The following is a 12,830-nucleotide window of genomic DNA, read 5'->3' as shown; positions in this document are numbered from 1 at the left end:
GCAGGGTAAAAATCCGTAGATATGGTGGCAGCATTTGTTTTCTTTTTTTTTTTTTATGGCTTTTATTTTCCTTTATTTTCAGCTGGTGATTTGGTTAGTAACACACTTTACGTCCTTGGGGGAAAGCCCTCTTTCATCAAACTGTACCTATGGTGGAGTAGCGTTTTCACCCTAAAACAGATAGTGTGTCAGAACTACAGAATGCCTTCTCCTCATTGTCAGACATAGCAAGGTGTTTTGTAGTCCAAACAGGTAAACTGGGCACCCCCCCTTTTGTTTATGGCTTGTATCTGGAGTTCCTTTTTACACTTTTCTTTTCTTGGATCATTTTCTTTTGTGTTACTGACAGCTCATAAAAGTGTCTTTATCTTGCAGGTCCATGGGGTCAATGCGTAGGTGAATGCGGACCAAGTGGACTACAGAGTCGGTCGGTTTGGTGCGTCCATGGGGACAGTTGGGTTACCCACATCTCAAACTGTAACCCAGAGGAGGAACCAGCAAGCCAGCAGAACTGCTTTAAAATTTGCAGCTGGCACAGAGAACTTTATGAGTGGGAGACTACAGAATGGGACCAATGCATTCTTGTACCTTATCCACACACTGGAGTTAAATCAAAAACCTCCGAATGTGTCACAGCCCAACGTGGACTACAGCACAGACAAGTGAATTGTGTCCACAAGAACAATAGATCCATAACATCTCAAGAAATCTGTGACCACTTTACTCCACGACCTGCAGAAGAACAATCGTGTCTGGTACCATGCCCACAAGATTGTATTGTATCGGAATTCTCACCATGGTCTACGTGCAGTAAAAACTGTGGGAAACATCTGCAGCACAGGACCCGTTTTGTCATTTCTCCATCTTTGTATGGTGGCTCAGACTGCCCAAATCTCACGGAATGGAGGCCTTGTGCATTCTATGGTTTCTGCTCCTTTGGGGAAGAAGAACATGTCTACAGTCTTAAGGTTGGACCTTGGAGCGAGTGTAGGTTGCCTCATCTGAAGGAAATAAGTTTTAGTGGAAGGACCATGTTGGATTTTGGCTCAGATTCTGGTGAAAGAAGTACTTTCAAGCAGGAGAGCCATCTATCACAAGAAAGATTCGATAGATGGGATACAGAGATTGGTTACCAAACGCGCCAAGTACAGTGCATGCGTAGTGATGGAAAGAGTGCTTTGCTAAGGTAAGAATAATGTTTCCATAGCTTGTATATAGTATGTCTGGCACCTGTCATTTATTAAAGTCTGGAGCAGTTTAAGAACCTTCAAACTCAATTTAGTATGCTCTTTGGCAAAAGGCAGACAAATCAATCATGATTACATGTGTTGTTATTGTTGGTAGGGGTGTACAGCTAGAATGTTTTTCGGGGAAATTAAAGTGTTTTCTTAATCATAGTTGTTTCTCTGCAACCTTTGTTCTTACAGCAAGATAAAGTCTAAAACCTATTTTAAATTAAAAGAAAATTAGTTTGTCTAGGTAAGCTTGTTAGGGTTCATGTCGGCAGACATTCTAATCAATCAGTATTTTCCATTCATATGCATGCAGCTCCGATTGAATGGAGATTGCAGCATTCGAAAAGAAAAGGCTGTTTGACCTGCTTTGCCCCTTAATAGGACATGGTGCATCCAAAGAAACAGGTCAAGCACAGCCTCTGAACTTCCATATGTACTATTCAATTAAAGTCAATAGGATTTTGCTGACCTGCATTTGAGGTGTGTTCCAAACGTATGTCAAAAGCAGGAAAGCAACGTCGGTCAATATGACCCCATACAAAACATTTAGACCATAAATAAACATTGGTCTGTTAGCAGCAGTGACAGGCAATCGTTTATTGATCCGCCTAGGTCTCACCTTCAAGTAATCACTTGGTCACTCCAAGGGGACACTTTTTTTGTTACTTAATGATTAATGTTACTTACTTTATGATCATTTGGTTTGGTATAAATTTAGTTTTTGATTTACTCTCCTGTTCAGAGTTGTCAGGTTGAGGAGTTGCTAGCTAGATATTATAGGCTAACTTAAAAAGCAGTTAGATTTTTTTTTTCTACCTAGCCTAATTTTAGTTATAAAGGGGCCAGATGTGCTGAGTCAACTACTGGCTTCAAATATGTCTAGAACAGTGGTCTCCAAACTATGGCCCAGAGACCAGATAAGACCCTTTACTTGCCCTTTGGTTACTATTCCATCCAATGATTCCAGCAATGGGACATCATTTCCCCCAACAACACTAATGATGGTTCACTATTCCTCCCACTGACACTAATGAGTACCAAGTCTTAGTAATTTCCCTTCAGAAATTTCCCTTTGGGATTAATAAAGTATTATTCCTCCCACTGACACCAACAATGGGGCACTATTCCTCCCACTGACACCAACAATGGGGCACTATTCCTCCCACTGATACCAATGATGGGGCACAATTCTTCAGAATGACACTACTGATGAAGCACTATTCCTCCTAATGACACCAACAACAATGGGGCACTATTCCTCCCACTGACATTAATTATGGGGCACTATTCCTCCAACTGACACCAACAATAAGGCACTATTCCTCCCACTGACACCAACTATGGGCACTAGTCCTCGCACTGACACTAATGATGGGACACAATTCTTTAGAATGACACTACTGATGGGGCACTATTCATCCTAATGACACCAACAACAATTGGGCACTATTCCTCCAACTGACACCAATGATGGGGCACTATTCCTCCAAATGACACCAACAATAAGGCACTATTCCTCCCACTGTCAATAACAATGGGGCACTATTCCTCCCACTGACACCAACAATGGGTCACTATTCCTCCCACTGACAATAACAATGGGGCACTATTCCTCCTACTGACACCAACAATGGGGCACTATTCCTCCCACTGATACCAATGATGGGGCACTAATCCTCCCACTGACACCAGTGACGGGGCACTATTCCTTCTACTGACAGCAATAATCTGGCACCATTCCTTCCCACTGACGCCAAAAATGAGACACTATTGCAAAATGACAGCAAGAGTGATGGGGCACTATTCCTCCCACTGACACTTGATGGGGCACAAATCTTCTGAATGACACTAACGATGGGGCACTATTCCTCCTAATGACACCAACAATTATGGGGCGCAGTTCCTCCCATCCCTTTAAATTAATCTTTTCACACCTGAAAAAAGCACATCAAAAACTGATCAGTGTGAAAGGGCCACAGAAGAACTTTCAATAGAAGTAAAAAATAGTTGTTAAATACCCCAGGGGATCCAGTGCCCATAGCACTTGTCCCCATTAAAATCTGTATGTAATTTTTTTATGTCTGTCAATGCTGTCTGTAGCTGCACCCCAGACAGTAGCCCAAACTTTGAGCATTTCTATGGGGTAGATAGAGGCAGCACTGAGGTCACAGCCCCCCTCTCCATTCTGCAACCCTTCTTGTGCCCCCTCTCTATTCTGCAGCCCTTCTTGCCCATTAGTCCTGTGGCTTATTTATTAGACATGTGCGATTAGTTTCGTACAAATCGAAAATTCGTACGAATTTCCGTAAATTCGTACGAATTTCCGGAAATTCGTACATTCGGGAGGATCCGAATTACGAATTGCTATGCTTACGAATTTTGTACGAAATACGGAATTTCGTTTACGAATTTCAGATCCAAATTCCTAACGAACATTTGTAACTGTTACGAAAAGTTAACAAACCTAAAAGTTAAAAAGGCAATGTCTAAGAGGGAGAGAGTCCCCAGTCAGCTCCTGCGGGTGATTCCTCCCCCCTCCCTCTGCTCGCTGACACTGCATAATGCGAGCGCTCCCACAACCACGGCCGCCCGATCTGCTCCTTCCCCTGCATCCTCATTGGCAGGGAGAAGAGCGAGTTGCAGGAAGGACTCCACCAGGACTCTCAGTTACTGAAAAAACAGACTGATTTCTCCCATCCTGAGGACAGGAGAACCAGCCTGTAAATTCCAAGAGATGCCAGACCAGTGCTGTCAGTAGCAGGGGCAGGACAGCAAGAGGAGGCTGGGGAACCCCACAGTGGCAGAACACCAGGGCCCGGAGGCAAGACAACCTTTGCAACCCTGATAGTTCTCCCACTGCTTTGGATCCTTTTATTTTCTTGGTATGCTGGTGACATATATCTCTTGTTCACTGCCACCCTGGGGGGGCCCCAATACAGTAGGAAGGGAGCTCACTGCAGAACATGTGAAAGGGCCGTTGTGGTCATAGTAAAGGGCCCCAATATATATTTATATATCTATATATATATGTATATATACATATATATATAGATATATATATATATATATATATATCTATATATATATATATATCTCTGTGTGTGTATATATATATATATATATATATATATATATATATATATATATGTATATATATATATATGCATTTTATAGTTGCCCCCCTACTTTTGTCCCTGTCCCCCCATGTGCCCCCCTAAATATGAAAGCTGGAGACGCCACTGCTTAGGATTTGTTGATTGATTGCAGCAAACCACAGTACATATACAGATTGTGATTTTATTTTATTATTACAGTATCTGCACCCAGGACAATATGCCCCTACATTATCGATCTTGTATTATGCCAAAAGACTGTGAAGTGTCAGAATGGGGTGACTGGACTTCCTGTTCTAAGACGTGTCAGCTGGGAGGAACCGTGCTTGGACTACGGAGTAGAAGGAGGATTGTTAAACGTATGGCCATTGGAGAGAGGAAGCCATGTCCAGAGCTCGAAGAGACGGAGGCTTGTAATATCGGACGCCAGTCACCATGTCTCGGGTAGGTGACCATTCATTTTTAGGTCTTTATCATTTATAACATCATAAAGGCTTTGGGCATTTGAGCAGCAATTGATCTCCGTCTAACCTTCACGTGACCTGCTTTCAGCTGGTTTTCATTCTTGTAGAGTTGTATGGGAATGCAAAACTCAACTGAAGTGAACAAAATCCCGTTGATATAAACCCCTCTATCGTTAAAGGGGTTTTCCATTGTGTGTGTATTTTGGTCTAATTTTGGTGTATTTTGACCTCAGCTCCCGTGGGATGTTTGTTCCTCTATGGTGCCCCCAGTTGTTAACAACACTTTACTGCTATATATCCAATTTATGTGTAGGTATGAGCGTTTGTTAATACCTTATCTTACCTTCATTCTTTCTTTCCTTATGTCCAGCATCTGTTCATTTTGCATTCCTCTCTCTATTATAGATCTCTGCATTTGTAACTGCTCCTGATGAGTGGATAAAACTCCACAAAACGCGTAGAGCCTTGCCTTATGCTACACCATACAATCATGCGATTTTGAGATTCCACATTACAAATGCTATGAATTTTTACGGGATTTTTACTGTTGATCATTAACAGAATTATGTTGACCTTGAACCCCTACAATTATGCAACATGCATCAGTGCCGCCGATCAGTGCCATCTATCAGTGTCCATCAGTGCCGCCGATCAGTGCCATCTATCAGTGTCCATCAGTGCCGCCGATCAGTGCCATCTATCAGTGTCCATCAGTGTCGCCTATCAGTGCTCATCAGTGCTGCATATTAGTGCCTCCTCATCAGTGCCCTTTAGTGCCGTCTCATTAATGCCTATCAGTGCCCATCAGTGAAGGAGAAAAATTACTTATTTACAAAATAAGAAACTAACAAAAACTTTTTTTTTTTTTAAACAAAATTCTGTCTTTTTTATTTTTTTTTAGCAAAAAAAATGAAAATCCCAGTGGTGATTAAATACCACCAAACAAAAGCTCTATTTGTATGAATAAATGATAGAAAATCTAATTTAGGTACAGTGTTGCATGACCGTGAAATTGTCATTCAAAAGGTGACAGCGCTGAAAGCTGAAAATTGGCCTGGGCAGGGAAGGGGTAAAAGTGCTCGGTATTGAAGCGGTTAAAGAGGAAGTAAACCCTGCTGGTTTTTACTTCCTCTTTATTTCCCTGCAAAAGTAAAGCATAATGGGCTACTATGCATCGCACAAGCCTGCGATGTCACCGCTGTCCCCACTAGCAGCGAGCGTCCATCCTCACCCCTCTTCCTTCCGGGGCCGTGAACTCCGGCTCTGTGACTGGCCGAGGTCGCGTGACGTCACTGTTGCGCATGACCCTTTTATAAACGGCACGATCAGCCCTTTCTAAAGTGCACATGCGCCGTAGAAATTGGCGCATGCGCCGTAAACATCGGCGCGCTGCTTTATTGTAAATAGGAGATATTTCCAACACCTACAGGTAAGCCTTAATATAGGCTTACCTGTAGGTAAAAGTGGTTGTACAGGGTGTACAACCACTTTAAAGGAAAAAGTAGGAAAGTGGGTAGAAATAAAAAAGAGGTGGCATAATAATAAGGGAGGTGTGATCCACAGAAGTAAAACATGCCCTATCCTGTGATGCAGTAAGGCAGTTTATGATGGGATATGAATTTTCCTGGAAGGTCACGTGATCCCACAGGAAGTGATGGGCTCAGATGCCTTTTTTTTTTAAATTTTGAACCAAGAGATGAAGATTGAAGGCTGCCATGGACTTGGTGAGTGAGAGATAAGCATATTGGGATGGCGTGGGCAGAAAAGACATTAGAGAAGGCTATTATTTATTATTAGAAATAAAATTGAGCCTGAAAAGATGATCTTAGCCTTTAAAGTAATTCTGAGTTGTCAAACACATTTACCTAGTTTACAAACACTGTAATGTCAATGGCTGCAATCATTTCCATTCTCTAAGATAGTAATATACAGTATGTCTCGGGAGACTAATGTACCATAAGTGCCTGATAATGCATTTTATTCGCTCCATTAACCACAGCAAACATTGTTTCTGTTCCCCAAGGATGTGTTTATTGAAAGGTTAAGAGAGAGAATGAAGCGATTGTACTTATTGATTACAGATGAAAACTTGTTGTGTGAGACATGGAACAAACAGTTCGGCCTCAGCACGTGACGGGCCAATGTACGACACCGTCCGCCTTATTCAATAAGAAATGCTAATTCTTAAGTGTTGCTTCTGAAGTGTAATGACCCCCCCCCCAGCAATTAGCATCCATCATGTATTGCTATGACTGCGGCAGCATACATTCTGATAGGTTGCACTTAAGAATCAATGCTCATATTGAATAAGTTCTAATACAGAAAGGAAATGCCTGAGTGCTTTGTACTTGTTCTATGAGATAGATACTATAGTGGTGAATAATCATCCACACTAAGAAGTGGTCTATGACTTCAGAATGCTTTGTCTGTCCCTACCAGAGCCTACCCCCTATGAACTTTAGTTAGACCCCTTTCGCACTGGGGCGGTTTGCAGGCAGTATTGCGCTAAAAATACCGCCTGCAAACCGCCCCTAAACAGCCTCCGCTGTTTGTTCAGTGTGAAAGCCCGAGGGCTTTCACACTGAAGCGGTGCGCAGGCAGGGCGGTGAAAAAAGTCCTGCAAACCGCTTTTTTGGAGCTGTGAAGGAGCGGTGTATTCACCGCTCCTAAACCGCTCCTGCCCATTGAAATCAATGGGACAGCGCGGCTATACCGCGGCAATACCGCGGCTATAGCCGCGCTGTATGAGGGATTTTAACCCTTTTTCGGCCGCCAGCGGGGGTTAAAACCGCACCGCTATCGGCCGAATACAGCTACAAGAACGACGGTACAGCAGCGCTAAAAATAGCGCTGTTGTACCGCCGACGCCCCCACCGCCCCAGTGTGAAAGGGGCCTTAAAGCAGAACAATAGCCCTGCATTGGAACATTGTTGGCAGGCAGCCTTTTATTGTAGAAGGCAACTCTTCTGCAATATAAACTCCTTTTCTGCTTGCCAGCAAGGTTTCTTCTGAAGGTATATTGAGCCATGCATGTGTAGATTTTTGGCCTCCTTTGTTGCTGGGATAAATTACTCATATGCGGGGATTACATCTTCCTGGGCTGACCAATCAAGATGGCCAAAGATGGCGAGCCTGAAAGAAGACAGGGCAAAGATGTCAGAAGTAGCAAGCGGTCTCACAGATATCACATCGCTTAGGGGAACGTAATTATAGGGGACTCTAGTTCCACTTAAAGTCGGGTTCCCATTTAAAAAAAAAAAAAAAAAATTAAAAGTCAGCAGCTACAAATACTGCAGCTGATGACTTTTAATCGTACATTTACCTTTCCCAGGGTCCAGCGATGCAGGGGATCGAAGCCCCTCTCATCCCCCCCTCCGCTTGGCAGCCTTCACAGCCGGGCACCCACTGCGCATGTGTGAGCCGCGCTGCGCCCCGTCACTGGCCCCGCAATCATCTGGGACCAGTCACGTGTCCCAGATGATTGACAAGAAGGAGGGTGGAGAGGCGATCTCCCTTCCTACGCCAAGGGAAGTGACGTCAGGAGCCCAGGCACCGAAGGAGGCAGACTACGAGGAACCCCCTAGCAACAGGCATTTAGAGGTGAGTAAAAAAAAAATTTTCTCCAAATGTTTTTTTTTAATTTTTATTGTGCACATTACTAACTTTTTTTAGGTGTGGAACTCCACTTTAAAGAACAAAATTGCTGAAAATTTGTTATTGGCCATACTGGTCTTTTTGTGTCTCCAGCCTACAACTGTCCTAATACAGGTCTCCGGTCTCCAAAGCTGTAGCATGTTTGTAGTCTCCATCCATCTCCTGCAGTATTTGTGCAGCCTCCGACTATCTCCTGTTGCAGTCTCTGATAGGTTTCTGTAACTTTACTATCAGTGAATATTATATGTGGCCCTTTGATGAGGCCTCCTTGATCAAGAAAGTTGACCACCATTGGTCATACAATTAGGGTTTACATCTACTTTAATGACCCGTTATTGACTCCTTTTGCATGTATACAGTCTATGCCTTCTGTAGCTTTACTTTCAGCAAATATTATGTGTGGTCCTTTGGAGTATATTTACTAATGTACTTTTTTTACCTAAAGTCAGTCAATTGCGGTCCATTATAGTAGATGTATGTAGCACCCTCTAGGTGTAAATAGGTTTAGTTGTTAGTGTAGGAAAATTTCAGCTTGGCTGAGGGCCAGGCTTGATTTGTGAATCTGGGTCAGGGTTTAGTGACTCAGGGGCTGGATGTCTCATCCTGACAGCTCTTCTGGTGCCTCCCCCCGTTTTCTGGAACATTGGAGAATGTTCTAGACAACCAGGAGGAGCTGCTAGGAATATTTATGGTCCTCAGCCAATCCCCAGTAAAGGGCTGGCAGGGGGCAGGCTACCTCATAAATAGTCATTAGTAATGCCAGCAGGGCCAGTCAGGTGGAAGATGGAGACGGAGTGCTGAGAAGGCTGTTGGAGGCCCTCGCAGGGCACCCCCTAGTCTGGGGAGGGGGGGGTGACCCCAGGCCTGGGGCTCGGGTGCTGGAAGATTCCCCTACAACACATGAAGAAAACCCTTCCTGGAGGCATTGGAACAAGGAGAGAGGACAGCGGGAGCAGGTCAGCACATCTGAGAAATCTCCTGAGTGGGCTGATGAGTATCAGTCTGGAGGACTGTGGAGAGTTAGCCTGGAGGACTAGTAAGAAGGGCCACTGCAGCCAGGCTGGCAGGCCCTGAAGAGGTGGTGCTGGGATCAGTGACCATGGAGAGGAAATGCTGGGAAAAGGTGAGCTGTGTCACCCAATCTGTTCTGCAAGTATAGGGTCACAGCCCCTATACTTGCAGAACAGATTGGGTGACACAGCTCACACTTTCCCTGCTTGTAATGGGCCTTTGCTACAAAAATTACCACAGGGTGACATAGCTGGGTTCTGCAAGCAAGTGTGTGCTGGAGGAAGAAGTGGAGCTGTATATAGATACTGTATATAGGAAGAGTTGTCCCTGGAGATTGTTTGAAGTCAAATTGGCTTCCCATAATCTCCCATCCCCATCCAAGTTATATCCCCCGATAAACAAAAAAGACTGTTCTGTGTCTCTGGAGTGACTGTGGAAATTAAGTGTGCCTGGCTGTGCAGAGTGGTGGATCCCATTCTACTTGCGGCTCCTTAGGAGTGCGCTACATGTAAACCCTAATTGTATGACCAATGGTGGTCAAATGTCTTAATATAGGGAGCCTCAAGTGTCCCTAATATCACCAAAGGGCCACATATAATATTTGCTGAAAGTGAATGCTACAGAAGGCCATCAGAGACTACATATATGCAACAGGAGATGGTCAGAGACAGCAAAGTTACTGCAGGAGATGGCCAGGCACTGCAAACATGCTATAGTTTCGGAGACTAGAGAAACATTACATGAGGCTGCTAGAGCTCACTGCTATTACAGCCCCCGGGGCCACCATTAGAAAATGTGGGGCCTCATACAGCTTGTCTGGCAGGGCCTTCCACCAGGAGTTCTTTGGATTTGCACAGCTGCAGTATATGTTGGGTTGTATTGGCAGTTCAAGTAAAGGTTTCATTGGATTGGGTGCATAACATCCCATATCCCCAAAATACCCTAAAACCTTCATAACATATGCAAACATAAGCACTGCTTACCTTCCTTCACCTTGTCTTTATGCAATTTTTCATTTATTATATGTTTCAATTATTTATGACAGTTCTGTGTAGTCCTTTGCTGGTATCAGGGACACTTGAGGCCCTCTATATCAAGAAAGTTGGTCACCAATGGTCATACAATTAGGGTTTACATCTACTTTAATGGTCCACGAGTAAATGTTTTTAGGTCCAAGGAGTACATTAGTAAATGTACTCCAAAGGACCACACATACTATTCGCTGAATGTAATGCTACAGAAGGTCATCAGAGACTGTATACGTGAAACAGGAGATGGTCAGAGACTGCAAACATACTGCGGGAGATGGACGGACACTGAGAACATACTACAGTTTTGCAGACTGGAGACATGTATCAGGACAGTTGTAACATGCTATAGTTTTGGAGTCTAGAGACACATTACATAAGACTGCTAGAGGTCACTGCTATTGCAGCCCCCGGGGCCAATATTAGAAATTGTGGGGCCCCATACAGCCTGCCTGACAGGACCTTCCACCAGGAGTTCCTGGCATTTGCACAGCTGCACTACTTGCTGGATTGTATTGGCAGTTCAATTAATGGTTTCACTGGATTTGGTGCCTAACATCCCATATCCCCAAAATACCCTAAAACCCTCATAACATGCCCAAACATAGGCACTGCTTATCTTCCCTCACCTTGCCTTCATGCAATGTTTCATTTGTTTTCAATCTACATTTTAATTTATTTTCATTGTAGTAAACAGCCCTCGAATTGCACTCCATCATAAAAGCCACTTAAAAATGATATATTCAGCATTACCTGCCAGGGCTTGTATTTTGTAATAATTAGCGAGATCTGCAAGCACATTTTTTATTTTTACACCAAAAGCCAATTACCACGATGACTGCAGTGAAATACGCTGGAGATGAAGACATCTCATAGGTGACATTTTGTATGACATTCCCTCTAATGATTTCTGGCGTTATCTGATGTCTTCATGAGGTTACACAATGTTAAATGACTTCATTATTGAAGAAATCTCTATTATATGGAAGAAAGGAAAGAGTTGTTTCGGATACGGGTAGATGTGTAAAGTTACCAGAGGTTCATGTGTCAACTTTGGGGGTGGATGACCGTGGGTGGTTAGTCGCCATTTTTTTTATATTTATCTGTAAATCCAGTTGAGAAATTTGTCACAGTAGGTTGTCTGTGGATTGGTTTTTAGTGTCAAGCCTGGTACTCCTGGGTTTCAGCATTGAAAAAAAATGTTCCCTATAACCTGTGGCCCCTATTTTTGACCTGACCCTTAGGTTCACCCTAACAATTAAAGTGTAAGTTCAGCTTTGCAAAAAAGCACACTATGTTGTCCCATATGGGTATAGCAGTATAGCTCCATTTACATCATTTTAATTTATTTTTTTTGGCGAGGGCAGCACAGTGGCTAAGTGGTTATCACTTCCATCTGGCAGCACTGGGATTATTGGTTGGGATCCCAACCACAGCGTTTGGGATTACATGTTCTCCTCATGCCTTGCTGAGTTTCCATTGGGTACTTCGGTTTCCTCCCATTCTCCAAAGACATGCTGGTAGGTTAATTGGCTCCTTTTTAAATTGGCTCTAATATGTTTATGTATGACTGTGAGCTCGGGACATTCGATTGTAAGTTCCTTGAAGGCAGGAACTGATGTGAATGTACAATGTATATGTAAAGCACTGCATTAATTGTTGGCTCTATGTAAGTACTTGTAATAAATAAATAGTTTTATTCTTCAGTCACGTGAAGCAAAGCCTTTTGTATTGTTCTTCCTCCTGATACCTGTAGGCGTGTCACTTTCTAAAGTGGGTGATATGTCCTTTTATCGCACATAGCAGGGATATACACTCTGTGTTCTGTACGCAGCTTTCCATTTGGCTGGCGTTGCATTACAGTTGATGTTTAACAGCAAGGCTTGTGCTGGGAGCTACTGTCAATCAAGAGAGCATGGATGGGTGGGGGGATGTGGCCACTATTCTCTTCCCCCCTCACCCCAACTACTCACAGGCAACACGAAAAACACTCCATGCAAGTACAACTGTCCACCCACTCCCAAATTCTAGAAAGCAAGTAAATAGCCACACATGCCAGCTATGGGCGATGGGGCCCAGGGTGGTGGGGGGGGGCAGGGTATGGGCATGCCAAAGCATCAGGGTAGTACATCCATCTATGTCATGTGTTAGCAACAGGGAGGGGGGGGGCTGTTCTCATCTTTGCCCTGGATATTGAATGATCCTGTCCCAGCACAGGACATCTTGTATCTGTAAGGAGGAAGTGTGGGAAGAAAGGGTGGAAGGCGCATGATCAAACACTAGCATCAAATTCTACAGTTTATTCATAAGTGATAAAATACATAC

At 43.7% G+C, this 12,830-nt stretch overlaps 1 protein-coding gene across 2 annotated transcripts in view; it reads left to right on the top strand.

Annotated features, from left to right (window-relative positions):
• Positions 1-12,830, top strand: part of THSD7B (thrombospondin type 1 domain containing 7B) — an 807,368-nt gene that overhangs the window by 250,419 nt on the left and 544,119 nt on the right. For both annotated transcript variants that reach the window (XM_073634254.1, XM_073634253.1), the window contains exons 4-5: positions 376-1,186; positions 4,550-4,792. In XM_073634254.1, coding sequence (XP_073490355.1) covers positions 376-1,186; positions 4,550-4,792 — 1,054 coding nt within the window. The remainder of the gene's footprint in view (positions 1-375; positions 1,187-4,549; positions 4,793-12,830) is intronic.

Source organism: Aquarana catesbeiana, linkage group LG06 (assembly GCF_042186555.1).
Source record: "Aquarana catesbeiana isolate 2022-GZ linkage group LG06, ASM4218655v1, whole genome shotgun sequence".
Lineage (NCBI taxonomy): Eukaryota > Metazoa > Chordata > Amphibia > Anura > Ranidae > Aquarana > Aquarana catesbeiana.
The sequence above is the reverse complement of the archived record's forward strand: the minus strand, read 5'-3'. Positions and strand labels throughout refer to the sequence as shown.